General features: G+C 33.7%; 1 protein-coding gene and 1 long non-coding RNA gene across 2 annotated transcripts; both read left to right on the plus strand.

Moving 5' to 3' along the window:
- Positions 1-453: 453 nt before the first annotated feature.
- Positions 454-14606, plus strand: LOC136821402 (zinc carboxypeptidase-like). The gene is made up of 9 exons (XM_067077639.1): positions 454-1079; positions 1881-1959; positions 7633-7875; positions 8512-8613; positions 8984-9100; positions 10710-10905; positions 11487-11689; positions 13031-13115; positions 13568-14606. The coding sequence occupies exons 1-9, from the start codon at positions 985-987 to the stop codon at positions 13798-13800; spliced, it is 1353 nt and encodes a 450-aa protein (XP_066933740.1). The 5' UTR covers positions 454-984; the 3' UTR covers positions 13801-14606.
- LOC136821403 (uncharacterized) lies at positions 4255-5098 on the plus strand. The gene is made up of 3 exons (XR_010848730.1): positions 4255-4464; positions 4654-4751; positions 5083-5098. It is a non-coding gene; the product is annotated as an uncharacterized lncRNA (long non-coding RNA).
- Positions 14607-14815: the final 209 nt, after the last annotated feature.

Raw genomic sequence — 14815 nt, forward strand, 5'->3', positions numbered from 1 at the left:
TCTACTGAAAACGGTTCTGACGCTAAAATTATCTTGTTTTTCTTTAAAAAGTAAAAAACTTCAATTCGATTTTGTTAGGCAACCATATTTTTATGGTTTTACTTAGAATAATAGACGGAATGAAGTTGTCAAATATATCAAACCATCTGATCATCATATGAATTTGAAACATATTTCACTGAAGAGTTTGCTCGTAAAGAAGATATTAAGAGAATAACATATGGAATAAGAAACGTACTACAGAAAGTAAAAGAAACGAAAGCTACAATTGGCTGTCAAGCATGATTAACAGCTTGATGATATAGCAGAAGAATGCCTGTGTCATTTTTGTCGTTAAGATAATAGCTCGATAGCTGGCCGGAATGTCGTACTATTGTTTGACAGGTAGTTACGAAATGACTCCTTTTCAATTTAGTTAGACATGTATATATATTGGAATACAGAGTTGCTTATGTTTTTCTCTTCTTCTTCAGCCATTACTTCATTAGTGAAAAGTGTATTTGTTTTTGTGTAAAATATCTTGAATTCAATAATTATTGATTATTTGAGAATACATGAACAAGAGGAGGATGGTCAAAATAATGAATTGAAATTTCTTAATCACTTATGGAAACCCTTTTTTTCGTTTGTTGATTGTATGATTAATTTTTAAATGGATATGTCGATTTCGTCGTTTGGATATTGACTTTAGAGTGCATATTTGATCGTCGCTACATCAAATATCAATCAATTGTTACAGAAACAAGAACTGTTCTTTATCGGTTCGGCCTTTTTTTTCATTTTTCTATTTTGGCTAAAGGACAACAACTGCGCGTGAAAAACAATGAAAAAATGGTGTAAGAAGTGCGAATAAATATATTGTTCTTATTCGTAATGGAATAAAATAAGCATAAATTGAGAATCATCATTTGTTACTGCTATGAAAATTGGTTTCGGACGGGTTTCGAAAGATCTGACCTTAATTAAATTTGAAAAATATTTGATATGAGATTTCAGTTATTTTTTGATAATTGCTTAGTATTGATATCGATATTCTTTTGCATACAAAAGTGTGATGGATCGCATGTAAAATATAAAGGGTAAGTCATTTACAGTACATGGGGCGTGTTCTAGTTTGACAGTGTTGTGACAATATTAGCCTATTTCGTGCATCTGTTACATGCTTTATTCTACTCAATTATAAAAGATTTCCTTCCGAGAAAGCACAATTTCCAAACAGTCACAAATCTATTAGCGGATTTTGAGCTTCATTCAAGATGCCTGACAAACTGAGACAAAATGTCAGAAAAATTTCCCATCCAGCGTAGAAAACATTTTAAAAAACGTTAAAGACAAACGTTAACAACATTTTGGGCAAGTTGGGGAGGATTTCAAGGCTTTGAATCTTCAAAAGGCTATAATAACAACGCAATACACGAAGCAAATTGTAGAGTTGAATTACTTGCTAGATTAAATTCTGCAAATTTTTCAACTTCCTTTATCGGTTTTTAAGTGAAGAAATTAACAAACACTTGTTAATATTCAAATAAAGATTTACTGCTCATTTAATTTTCCTGGTAGTGGTAGTTTAGTTTTCAGTCAAAATGAAGTGAGTTAACATGTAGTGAAATTATGACTAATGTATTTTTTTCTCGATAGAATTAAGTTTATTCGGTCACATATGAATATACCCAGTTGGCACAAACATTGTTTCAACGTTAGACTAAGAACATTATATGGCGACGTTATGAAGATTTGTTAGGGTTGAAACAGTCGTTATGTGCGAGCTAGTTTATTTTTGGCTGAACATGATCATTCCATAACTATAAAAATGATACCATCATGAATGTTTCTCGCTGGTGGTAGGAATAATGTTGTATTGTACTTTTTGTCTTTTTCAGGTGTAAAGTTTACCAGATAGAAGCAAAAGACGAGAGCCAAATTCAGAAAATCAAACGATTTATCAAGTCATTCCCAACGGTAAGGCTCTATATTCATTCCTCCTTGGGAAAACTATACTAGATTATACTGGAGAGTGGATTGTTGTTGTTGTTTGTTCAGATATTCTATTACCAACTCCAAAATCAATATATCCAAAGTCAGAAAATATTTATCTAACTTTGGCTAGAGGATCTATGGCATCACTGAGAAATATTCCGATATATTCAACATTCAGTTATAATTTAAAGAGCTAGATTTAGATATTAGCATAATACTCTCAAGTTGGACCACTAATACCTCTATTGTGTTACAAAAATGTTTTTTGTTTTTTAATTCAAAAACAGGATAAAGTTTGATTTCTCTTTACTTCCTAAAGATATTAGTTGAAAAACAGGAAGAAAATTCATCTAATGCATAATTATTGAAAGTTTGGTCCAGATGTCGCTACAATTACCGCCCGATCGGGAAAATTGACTCTGGCCCCTTCCCAATTTAAAATTTAATGGGAAAAAACTTTGAGCATTGGACAAGAGACGTGATTGGGGCTTTGATAGGAACTATCCATCATTTCGGTAGAGTTTCCACCGGAACTTTGAGAAGGGGATGTATATGTAGTATCTTCGGTGTTGACAGTTCTTAATATGGTTTCATTTCATACCCAGCAGGCACACAACCTTGTTTCAACGCCCATCTAACGTTAACAACGTCCATTTAACGTTGGATTAACGTTGAAACAACGTTGTTTGTCAGTTGGGTAGGTTTAATGGCCCGGAATGGTGCATGGAAATCGCCAGCTTTCCTACCAATTAAAATTTTGATATCTAGAAATATTTTGATAATTTCTTCGCTTTGCTCAAGTGAGGGATTGAAAGGACGGAAGGAGTTTACGAGAAAAAAATCAGGTTTCAATTCTTTAATTTTGTTTCCTTAATTGTAAGGAAATTCGTTCACTTCTCTTTTGGTTTTCTGTACGTGCCATAGAAAACATATGATAAAAACAAGTAATATTAATTTCTACTTTTCTCAATGTCAAAAACGTAAAAAACCCTAAAGAAAAACCAACACCAAGCAATGAGAGAAATATGGAATTGAAGTTTGGTCGGAATAAGATTTTGACTTTTATTTTCATCTTCATATTCAATTTATATGAAAAATTATTTATAGATCACAAGTTCACTTGAAGTTATCTTTCTTACGAAGTATTACCTTTAAACATATATTTTTTTCTTATGCGAGCAATATGTAAAAATGTGATTAAAATTACATAAATTGCCAACTTACATATCTAATTAGATAATTGCATGCTTATGTCAAACATATATTATACCATTATTACAAACACGCAAACAAACAATTTATTAGTTTGTAATTCTTGCCGATTTTTAATTAAAGCTGCAGAATGATATTTCCGTGGGAACCGCTGATTTGCGACAAACTTGGATCCGTAGATGAGTCATAATGCTACATATATGACTATGACAGCTGAGCTTTAACATGGTTTCTATGAAAATGTTCTTATACAGATGCTGTTAGATTTCAAAATTTTAATCTTAAATTTTTTCGATTTTAAATAAAACGTTTTCATAAAATTTTGTCTTGCTTATATTTTGTTCGTTATTGCAAATTTAAAATTTGGGAATCAGGACTTTTTAGTTCTTCGACAGTTTTAACCAAAATGAATCACTTTTAAAAATAATTGCTAGATATAATCTGCATATCATCACTTTTTTGGCTCAGTTTCAATTGTAAAACATATACACCCAGCCGGTACACAACGTTTTCAAAACGTTTTTTTTAGGTTTAAATTACGTTGTGAAAAAACGCGTTGCCAAAAAACGTTTTAAAAACGTTTTTTCAACGTTGTAGAGAAAACGCGTTATTTCATAACGTTTATAAAACGTTGTTGAAACGTTATAATCCAAACGTTTTTCAAAGGTTTTGCTAACAACGTTTAATAAACGTTTTTTCTAAACTTGATTTAAACGTGATTTTCATCAACGTTTTTTAAACGTCTATAAAACGTTTTTTTGAGACGAAAGTGTAGTGCCCAAGATTTATATTTGAAATATATAAATATAACCTCATTGACTCTCAGCTTTTATCCCGAGAAAATTTCTGAGACTTTACCCACCTGCTCTGAGATATAGGAAAAGATATTCTATATATCTTTTTCTCTATTACTTTATTGACTTCTCTTTAAGCGTTAAATATATTTTAATAAAACGCCCACTCCCTGTTTGAATACCTTGTAAGATCGCCCACCCGTAGATTCTCTCTGTCACGCCCTTTCCAAATTACAAAACCACGCACCGCTCCCCGTCCCGCCATCCACTCGCCGCCCCCATCGTCCGCCGAATTAACAATGGAATGGCTTCTTTTCTGGACAGCTTTCGAACGTTCGAACGTTCAAACGTTCGAATTCGAAATAACTTGTAGTTCAAAACAAAAATCAAACAAAGTAAAGGTTCTGTTAAAGTTAAGTTGGATGTTTCATGCACGAAGACTGGAAGAAGCTGGTTCTCTTACAAAAATCAACTAGATAATGTAAGTAGTTTACATTAAACTGAAAATGCTTTTGATATTTAAGTTAATTCTTAGAGGCTTTATCGGTGTAGCTTATTTCAGGTTTCAATTTCTGATGATATTTATTTTTGAGAGCAAACCCTGGAAAAATTACATTATCTTCAGTAAACTTTATGTTAAAACTTTTTATTTTAACTTATTTTCCCTCAGATTCAAGCTGGAGTGTATTATTGGTTTCCTTATTGCGACTATCCTCAGCTGACTTTGTGTGGTCGCCAGCAGAAAGTACCGAAAATATGCTAGTAAAGGTAGGTGAAATGTAACAAGACTTTAATAATATCTTTCCAAAACTATGCTAATATCTTGCGAATACCCCTGCATCACTGAGTGAGCTTGGTACTTCAAACTACTGAAATTTGACTTGAAAACACCCCTGTCTCAACGACAATAATTTAGCAAAGTCCTTAGTAGAAAACACTTCGTGAAACATAAAGTTTGGCCATGAAATTTAAGAAGTTTTTTCTTTATCCTTCTGGAGCATTCTTTTTCCCGTGGAAAGAAAAGATAGTTTTCAACGTCACAACCGCAGCTAAAAAATCTTTAAACATCAAATTTACTATTTGTCTGTTATTTTGTCAGGATCGCAAATGTGTGTGAAGGAGACCAAAGAAATCGCAATCAAGATATCGTTTTTACACTTCGAATAAAATCATACTGGGAACGTTTGGAATGATTATCACAAAGATGCCAGAAGGGAAGGACGGAAGAGAAAGAACATCAAATTTTGATTTCATTACGTTTAATTATACTGATTGTAGATTTTTCCTACCCAGAAAATTGTATAGAAAGAGCATTCAAAGAAAATTCAAATCTGTGTACGGTCTTTATATAATAGTGCACTGAATAGAGTTATTTTGGCAAAGAACGTCTTAGAGACGTGTTCAAACTAATCTAAAACTAATTTTAAAAGACGTTTTAAGTCGTCTCAGAAAACGTACCATACCGAAATTAATAAAATTAAGACGTCCTGGAAACGTCCTAGAGGACGTCCATAATTCGTTCCGAAAAGGACGTCTTTCTCGAGCTAGAAGAAAAAACGTGTTGAAACAACGTTTTTTAAACGTCTTGCAAAACGTAATCTATAAACGTTTGAAAAACGTTTTTTTGACGTTGTGAAAAAACGTTGTAAAATGCGACAAATACAACCTGAAAAAAACGTTTTCCAAACGTTGTGAAAAACGTTTTTTAAACGTTTTTTAAACGTTTTTTTGCCGGCTGGGCAGGGTGTCCCTAATTAAAGTATCGAGTCGAAACACAACTATGAGTAGAAAGTTTTATGTGCGTGTTCACAAAATTGTATTTTAAGCTCTCCCTCTTTTTTCTTTGTCATTACAATTAATTTATACGTTGTAACTACCTTTTGTAATAAACCTGTGTGATGGAGAACGTTCTTTAGCGATAACACACACAAACTTTTCTACTCAATCGCATGTTCAAACTCGATACTTTAATTAGGGACACCCTGTACATATACATAGAGAAAAATATCGATTTTATGGTCATCAGAATTTTTTCTTTGTGATTTAAGTACAAACAGTTACCGCTTTCTAATTCGACCTACTTCAATGTGATACACTCCATTATTATCCATATAGCGGTAATTAAGTAAGCCATTAAAGATTCGAACGGCGGGAGGTATTGAAAGGTTCTATGACTCAAATAGTCATAACTGCGCTGAGAAAACTAAGGCGTCGCACTTCAGAGGGCTGAAATATCATTAATCGCCCTGGTTATAGGGCGATAACGTCATTTGCAGTCCGCTTGGAACTTTATTGAAGTCGTTGCATTGAAGCGAAAAGACTAAACTAACGTCAGAAAAACACTTTTTGGTCATTTGCGGCCCGCTCGCAAGAGTACTCAAAAGCTGCATATTCTCATTTATACCTCACACGAGATCATATTAAAGGAAATTTCTAATAAGATTTTAATTGATCAATTTCATTCCAAATTGGAAAACAAACATGTCATTAGAGGTATGCTAAGCACTTTCCAATCAACGGATTCTTACTCATGAATTTTCATCAATATTTTCTTTCACTCGAAACTGCATTAATTTGCTGTATATTAAGTTTTCTTGGCAATTAATGGCTCTTAAACTTCCTCATAGAGTCCTGTAGGACAGGTAGAAAAATAGCTGACACACAATGTTTTCCAACATTCATACACGTTTTTTTTTATAAGAACGTCAAAAATTTCGAAGCTTTCGGATGTTCTTAGTTTTTTGGATTTGAAGCCTAACAATGTTCTTAAAGTTTTCTTATTTTCAGCATTTTTTGAGCATTTTGATGTAATTTCTTAAGAAATTGCATATTTTTAAGTCTCCAAAGTCTTAGTATGTTCTTAGAATGTTCTTAAATTTTTGGGCCTCGAAGCCTTATGTTCTTATATAGTTTGTTCTTATAATAAAAAAACGTGTACAACGTCATGTTTTGACGTAGGGTGTCAATCGGCTTGGAACTTTTTAATCTCACCCCTGTAAAATAATGGCTGGCTACAATATAAAAAAGACACACCTGTCTCACAGCCCCGGTGGGACCTCTCCCAACGCATCGGGATGAAAGTTTCGATCAAAATCCAAACGGGGGTAGAAATTTACTCTATCTTCATCATGTCAAAAAATCCAGTTTGAAAGTTTTGGAGTGCAAGTTTTTCCATTGAATTTCAAATGGGATGACAATAGAGTCAAACATCAGTGGGACTGAAATTGTAAGGTAGTTTTCCCACCGAGGAAATGATTCAAATTTCTGGTGGGGTGGAGGTCCCACCGGGCTTTGACACAGGGATGTTAGAAGAAAAGAAAAGTAGATATAATACCGTAGCTGATTAATAGACAAGCGCACGTTTTAAAAATCACAAACGTTCGGGCTGCATTTTGGTGATTTTTAAGACATGTGGTCACAAACATTTGCCAAATCTGTATTTCAAATGTATTTCAAACAAAACTTTGACTAAACGCATGCCAGATTCTATACCTATTTCAGAGACCGTGAACGTTGGTTCCGTTTTGATATTAATGTCACTGATCTGTCTGCAAAGAATTGAACTGTTTTAACTTACTACGTTGCAATAACTAGATGCATCTCATCTCTAAGAGTATTTTTTGCATAAATCTATTTCTCTTTCCTGTAGCAAATCGATGTTTGGTCTGATAGTCCACAACATTGTCAGTTGATGGTCACCAAAGAGCAAAGCATCAAGTTGGACGCATATCTATCCAAAGAAAATATCCAAAGAAAGATTTTGATCAAAGACGTTCAAAAAGCAATTGATAAAGAACTAGAGGAAAACGATGAAAGAGTCAAGCAGAATGTATACAGCGCCTTCAGGAGGAGGAGGATATTCAATTACAAGAGATTCAACAGGTTTGGTGATGTAAGTGAAACATTTAAACATAAAGTCTAAAACGTGAAACATCTGTGCATAATAAACCCCTGTCTCAGTGACCAGGCCCGCTGTCTTGGCTATAAAGAAATCTCAAAGACTCACTAGTTTTATAACTTTTAAATCGCTTTTAAATGCGATTTTTTGACAGTGTACTTAAAACAAATAAATTTCCAATTTTTGAGTAAAGATTTTCAATATATTTTGACCAGCGGATTTCCTCATTATCCCACCGAGGCTTAAAATTATGCTTTTTGTCGACTTTTTACACCGGGTCACTTATGCGGGGTGTCATAATATTCCATGGACATAAACTTCAAAACATCTTGTGTCAGTTAGTAAGATGCATGAATCTGCAGAAACGATGTTTAAATATCGATTTAGCATTTATGAGATCCATGTAACATTAAGATAATTGTTTAATTAAAGTTGTGTTTCAGTTAGCTCACCTTTTGAATAAAAATTGAGTTATTTTGGATCAGATAGGATATCAAAATATTATTTATCCAGATGAATTTATTTCAAAACTTCGCTGTTAAAAAAAAACAGCGAAATTTTGAAATAAATTTATGTATTTGCTCTACACAGTTGTTTAGCACTCTTTTAATTGGTGTTCAATTATTATAGATACTTCACGAGTTGAAACGGTTACAATGCCGGTTCAAGAAGAAGATGGAAATAATGGAGATAGGAAGATCATATGAAAGAAGACCACTTGTCGTCGTAAAGGTGAGAACTATGTTACTATCCCATAATGCTTTACTTTACTCGACTTGCTCTTGAAAATGTGACTTCAATGTGATTAATTGATTTAATACTGTCTATTTATACGTAATAGTCCTGCGGATCCGCATCATTTAAACAGGTGCCTTTATTAATAATATCATTATCTGGTGGTATATATTGTTTTTTAAACTGCAATATTCCTGCAATGCCTCATGGCTGTAATGATGTAATGCAATGAAAAACTTAATTCTCATGAACTGGATTTGAATCCGGCTTCAGTGAATTCTTCGCCAAATTTTTCTTATTTACTGAAACAAAGACCATATCTTTATCATGAAGTTAGCAGCAAAAACAAAACCATTGATCTTTCCAGATAACAAAGAATGTTTTAAACGAATGTATATCGAACAAGAAGATCGTTTGGATAGATGGTGGAGTCCACTCTCGTGAGTGGATTAGTGTGGCTGGTGCCATGTGGATGATCAAAGAGGTAAACAAATATTTTGATTTCAAAACTTTTTCATCAGAGTGAAGGGAAAGAAGAGGGGAGTAAGATATTTATTAATTTGGTTAAACCATAATCAGTTTTTGGCGACCGTAGTCCAGTAGCAGAGCATCCGACTACGATGCGCAAGGTTATGGGTTTAACCCCCATCCGGGTCATACCAAAGCTTTCCAAAATGGTACTTGATTCCTCTCTGCTTGATTCTCAGCAATTAAGAAAAGGATCAAGGGTAAATGGAACATTCCAGGGAGAAAGAATGGCGCCCTCCCATACCTTCGGGTGGATAGCTATTGAAAGAGGAGCCTTCGGGTCGCAACATTAGCAATCTTTTTGAATTATTTCTTGCTTGTGTCAATGGGTCAAAACGACGGGTGTGCACAAAGGCTATGATCCCTTATTTGTTTAAAAGGACAGTTGAAACACTATTGAGTTAGTCATAATCAATGCGCTGGTCCTGTATTCAATATATTTCAGTTAGAAAACTTGTCACATAAATAGAACTTTCTAGGTCACGAAGAAAAATAAAAAAACATCATATTGATAAATAAAGTATTTGAGGAAGTGTTCGGCTTAATGTCGCCGGTATAACATTATTCCTTGATATTGATATGTTTGTTGTCTTTTGTTGAAAATAGCATGTTAGAAGACAATATCTGTAAACAACTTGATCTAAATATCATAATTTTGTTGAGCTACGTATAAATTTATCACATATCAAGTTTCTAACCATTCAAGATTCTTTCGAAAGGGGATGGCTAATAATCGGATTTTGAAAGTAGTACGGCGGTTCATATATTTACACATCACTCTTATTATATATTGGAGTATATGACGTAACTTTTAACATTTCTTTGCGAAATGCAGGCAGAAATCACCAAAGTGATTTATCAAATCGCTGCCATGTCACGCGGAAAGAACGCCTCCTTTACTACGGAAAATTAAATGCGCTGATTTAAAATTTTGAAATTTCGAAATGATCTATATTAATTATGGCGGACGCTTAGTTTCGCATTAAATGTAACGGTCAATATTGGACTCCACGTGGCGCCAAAGCTAACAAAAACGGCTTTTAGGGATATTGATAGAGACAAGGCGACTTAGAAAAATTGTAATTTGCGTCAGGCTGTTTTTGTTATTTTCTACTCAGCATTTAGGAAAAGATGTTACCGAGGGAAGTCCGGGGAAAGTTTAGCATTGTATTTGTTCCCTAAGTGTGGCCTTTGTTTTTGATAATATTTATATCATATCTATATTTGATAATCTGAGATCCACATTTAGGAATGTTACATAATTAACTAATGCCAGGCTAATATTTCAGCTGTCGCTTTTGCCGTGTCCCTGCTTTTTTTTGTAATTTAATGCAGAAAGATTAATTTAAAGTAATAAGCCGGGTTGCATTAAACTGTATATTCTTAGTCCGTTTTTTTCCGTGGAAATTTTCGATTGTATTTGTTGAAATTGTTTCTCATCTCCTGTTTTAAAAGTTTCTTGAGATTTTTAAATACTCTTATGCGTATATGTAAACAATCTGAAAAAAATGTGATTATCCTGTGAAAACTAAAGAGAGTTAAGCTTTACATATTTTTACTTACAGCTCTTAATTTCCAAGAAAACCTCGATCCAAAAGTTATTAGAAACACATGTTTTCTACATCGCGCCTGTCTTCAATCCGGACGGTTATGAATATACATTCACCGATGATCGTTTGTGGAGGAAGACGAGAAGACCAACCAACAAAAAAGGATGCATTGGAACGGATGTCAACAGGAATTGGAATTTCAAATGGGGACGTAAGTTTGATATTTCTACGTAAGAACAATGTTCATCTAATGTCCATAAAATACAATTATTTTAAACGTTTTTTATAAGAACAAACCATACAAGAGCATAAGCCTCCAATGACCAAAAAACATCCTAAGTAATTTTGGATGTTCTTATAGAAAAAGTGTATTGTAGGACAGTCAAACCAGCGTTGTTAGGGCTTTCACTTGTTTTTGGGTTAATTTTGTTCTCACCGGTTGGAGAAGCTTAAAGCAAAATATTCCATGTGAAAGCAAAGCATAAAAATGGTGTCCATCTAGCGTCTATGACATTCAAATAAGGTTATTTTTCATTTCAACTTAGCAGCAGGGTCATGCTGCCTTCTAGGCTGTATTCCCAGTCTTATTGAAACAATTTTGTCAGAGTTGGTGGATCCTGACATCCTGAATCTTAAGTCTGATTGGTAAGAGCCCTACATTCCGAAGTAAGGTTACAATCACATATCAACATATAGTCTAAAATGTTGAAGGAAATTCCTTGTTTCTGTTTTCTCAAATATAATGACCTCGTTTAAATAGGAAGTGTTTTAGTTCCATATTTTCTTTTCCAGTTGACGAGAAAAATAAAGAGCCCTGTGGATTAACTTACCACGGCGAGAAACCCGAATCGGAAATATGTGTTCAACATTTTGCTCGGTTATTCCGTTACATTCAACCGAGGCTTCAATCATATTGGACTTTGCATTCTTATGGTCAATTAGTTTACGTACCATATTCATATACCAGTAAATTTTCACCATATGTTAGTGATTTGGTGAGTATTTATGTTTTATTAATACAATATTTGTGAGCGCTATCAGAATCATTAAAGAGAACAAATGAACTAGGTTCGAGTTTAAACTTAATCAATTATATAAGATCGAATCCATTCTAGTGAGTGGCTCTCTCTTCCTGCGAGGCGGATGTTCACCGAAGCAATTAGTGAACGAAAGGTGGCTCCATTATGTGATTGGTTTACGTGGGCTCAAACATAACCTTTCGAACAGAAGACTACCACACTAAAACTTAGCCTTGATTTTCAGGTTGTAAGCTTTTTTCCTATTTTTGATGTTCCTGGTTTTCCTAAGTAATTTAAACGTTATTTCGGTAGGTGTCAATTCAAATATTACGTAATGTTAAAACTTTGATGACCCTAGATTTACAAGTTTCCAATGTTTCCAATGGATTTACATTCCAAAAAACATATATATGAGAAAATATACTTACAGTTTTTATATCCAGGCTTACTACAACTCAACCACACCCAAAACCTTAGTTATATGCATAGTAGCTTGCTAGTCTGGAGATCCATAAGAATATCATCGTTTGTGCTTTGGCTTTACCTTCAAATAGCAGTTGAAAACACAGCCAATCAGATTCATTATTCACTCAATGGTCGGACTTTCTTAGAAAAAACGCAACACTGTCAACGCTGAAAAAACGCTATCTATACTTTTTTTAAACAAACTAAATCGAGATATGTACTCACAGGTTAGGTTCGTCCTGGACAGAGCTACTTAAATATATTCTAGTACGCACACAAAGTCGTAAAATATCAGACTTAGGCCTAAATGCGAAGTACCTTATTGGCCATTTTTACACCGGCCTTATAAATACCAGCCCCTTTTAAGTCAGCCCTTTTCACGCCACAGCCTAATTTTGAACTTACGCCAATTAGGGCCGTTCACAACGCCAAAATTTGTAAAAATGGCTACTTATGCTTCAAATTAGTAAATAATGACTTAAATTGTCATTTTTCAGTAGTAAACTGTTAAAAATTCCATTGAAAATCACTGATTTTTTAATATATGAAATATTTCACTGAAGTTTTAAGTATGGAGTAAAACAATGAATAATTTTCGTCTTTGAATCATACCTGAAATCCTTTAAATTGAGAAATAATGATGAAAAATTAACGCCGTTTTTAGGTTACAATTTTGGCCCTTTTTGCACCGGCTCTTTTAACACCGGCCATTATTACGCCAAGAACCTAAAAATAACATCAATAGGGGCCGTGTAAAAAGGGCCGATAAGGTATTTCGATATTTCGACTTTCCCGGTATTTTTTGTCAAACGATAAACGATTTTCAATGTTATTATTTTTATCCATTTATAGATTCAAGCACTATTCGTATTCCGAGAAAAAGCAAAATCACGGAATAATCAATTCTATGGTTTAGGAACCACGCATGTTTTAGAGAGTAAGATATATCTGGATTTTATAACAGAAACCATTTTCAATCGACCCACATTACACCCTCATTAAGAACTAGAGCTAGAATTAAAAAAATCAGTGTAAATTTGGACCAAAATCATTGGCCATTTCAGACTTTAAGGGTATTTAATTATTGAGCAAACTCTTGGATTATTAATCGTACCTACACGGTGCTTGTATGGAACTTTAATCCCCTTTGACATCAATGTAAAATGATGAAATTTTCATTTCAATGTTTTTAAACTGATGATGGTGGTCTGATGACACCGAAACGTCTTTAATAAATTTATTTTATGAAAATAAAATGAAGTCGCTTCTGTGTTTGAAATTTTTATTGAAATCATTCAAGAGGATCAATCAATTTGACAATGTAAAATGCATTTGCTTTTTAAATCGATTGGTTTTGGTCTAACCTGTACCCTTAATTTTCATTTTTAGATGGTCTTTTATTATTTGGCACATCAATAGACTACATGCATGGTACTCTAAACATTACATACTCTTTCAACGTTGAGATGAGACCAAGTGAAGCGACTCTCGGTCAAAATCAAAACCCAACAGAACTTTTTCTTCTTTCACCGAAATCTATAGTACCAGCATCCTCCGAAGTTTTTGATGGAATTATTGGAACTGTTGAGCATATTTATGGACGGACTGAAAACCAATTATAAAGGATTAATATAGACAGATCCTGATCTGAAACCCTTACAATCTTGCACCCAGACCAACCTGCCTCGCTTTTGAATGCTACTAATGGGCATGAGAAATTCGTTTAATAAATTCCTATCCTGAGAGTTATTTAGATCATGAAAATTCAAACTCAGAGACTGGGTTCGAGTTTGAAAGCTTTATAGAGACATGGACATGGTGGTAGTAAAATGTTCAATGAACTAATTGTCATAAGCCGAAACAACTTAGAACAAACATGGCAACAATAGAAACAACAATTGGAATGCTTTCATTTTTGTTGTTGTTTTGATTTTGTATCGCGCTACCTACAGTTTGCTTTCATTAACCTGGTGACAATTGGTCATAACTTTCTTACGCGCATGCTAAACCTCTAAAGGTGCTTAAAAATAACGAATTATGCAAAATAGTCAATTCTTGTTTGCATCGAGCTGTCATGAAATGAATTTGTCATTAATAAGGCGCCCTATTTCAAGAATATCCCGCTATAATTTGTTGTCATTCCCAGTCCTTTTAGTGACGCGCTGAGCTTGTGAATCCAATATAACTTATTAGTGTCAGCTTGCTTGTTTTCAACCATCCCTTTAGAACTGTCTGTGTGTGTGATCTGTTTTCAGGTTAAATTTCACATTCTTTAACGTCTCTTAAGGGCTCTGGATATACGCAATTTTTCGATTTTACACCAACTTAAATGGCAATTTCTGCATTTCAAAAAGATTAATGTATAACTTTTTTTATATGTCCTGTTAAACTTACCTTTTTAGAATTTAAAAATCGAAAAATTGAGATGAAAAAATTAAATGGAGAAGAAAACGAAGGGTTTTTCGAAGAAGAGTATTTCACCTTTCAAAGCCCTAATCTCGGTAAAAATCAAACATTTTGGATTTTTTTTTGGTTCAGGAGATGTATCTATTTAGTATCTAAAAATACAATTTCGGAAAATTTTTGTGGAAGTATCTTCATGTAAAATCTCAAAAAAAACTCATTTTTGGCAATTTT

Source organism: Clytia hemisphaerica, unplaced genomic scaffold, assembly GCF_902728285.1.
Source record: "Clytia hemisphaerica strain Z4C2 unplaced genomic scaffold, Clytia hemisphaerica genome assembly, whole genome shotgun sequence".
NCBI classification, from domain to species: domain Eukaryota; kingdom Metazoa; phylum Cnidaria; class Hydrozoa; order Leptothecata; family Clytiidae; genus Clytia; species Clytia hemisphaerica.

Excerpts from the sequence above, each read along its gene's own strand:
- LOC136821402 (XM_067077639.1), top strand. The coding sequence starts at position 985 with ATGAGATTTCAGTTATTTTTTGATAATTGCTTAGTATTGATATCGATA. Across the intron at positions 1,960-7,632 it reads TTATCAAGTCATTCCCAACG|CAAATCGATGTTTGGTCTGA; the intron begins GTAAGGCTCTAT and ends TCTTTCCTGTAG. Across the intron at positions 9,101-10,709 it reads CCATGTGGATGATCAAAGAG|CTCTTAATTTCCAAGAAAAC; the intron begins GTAAACAAATAT and ends TTTTACTTACAG.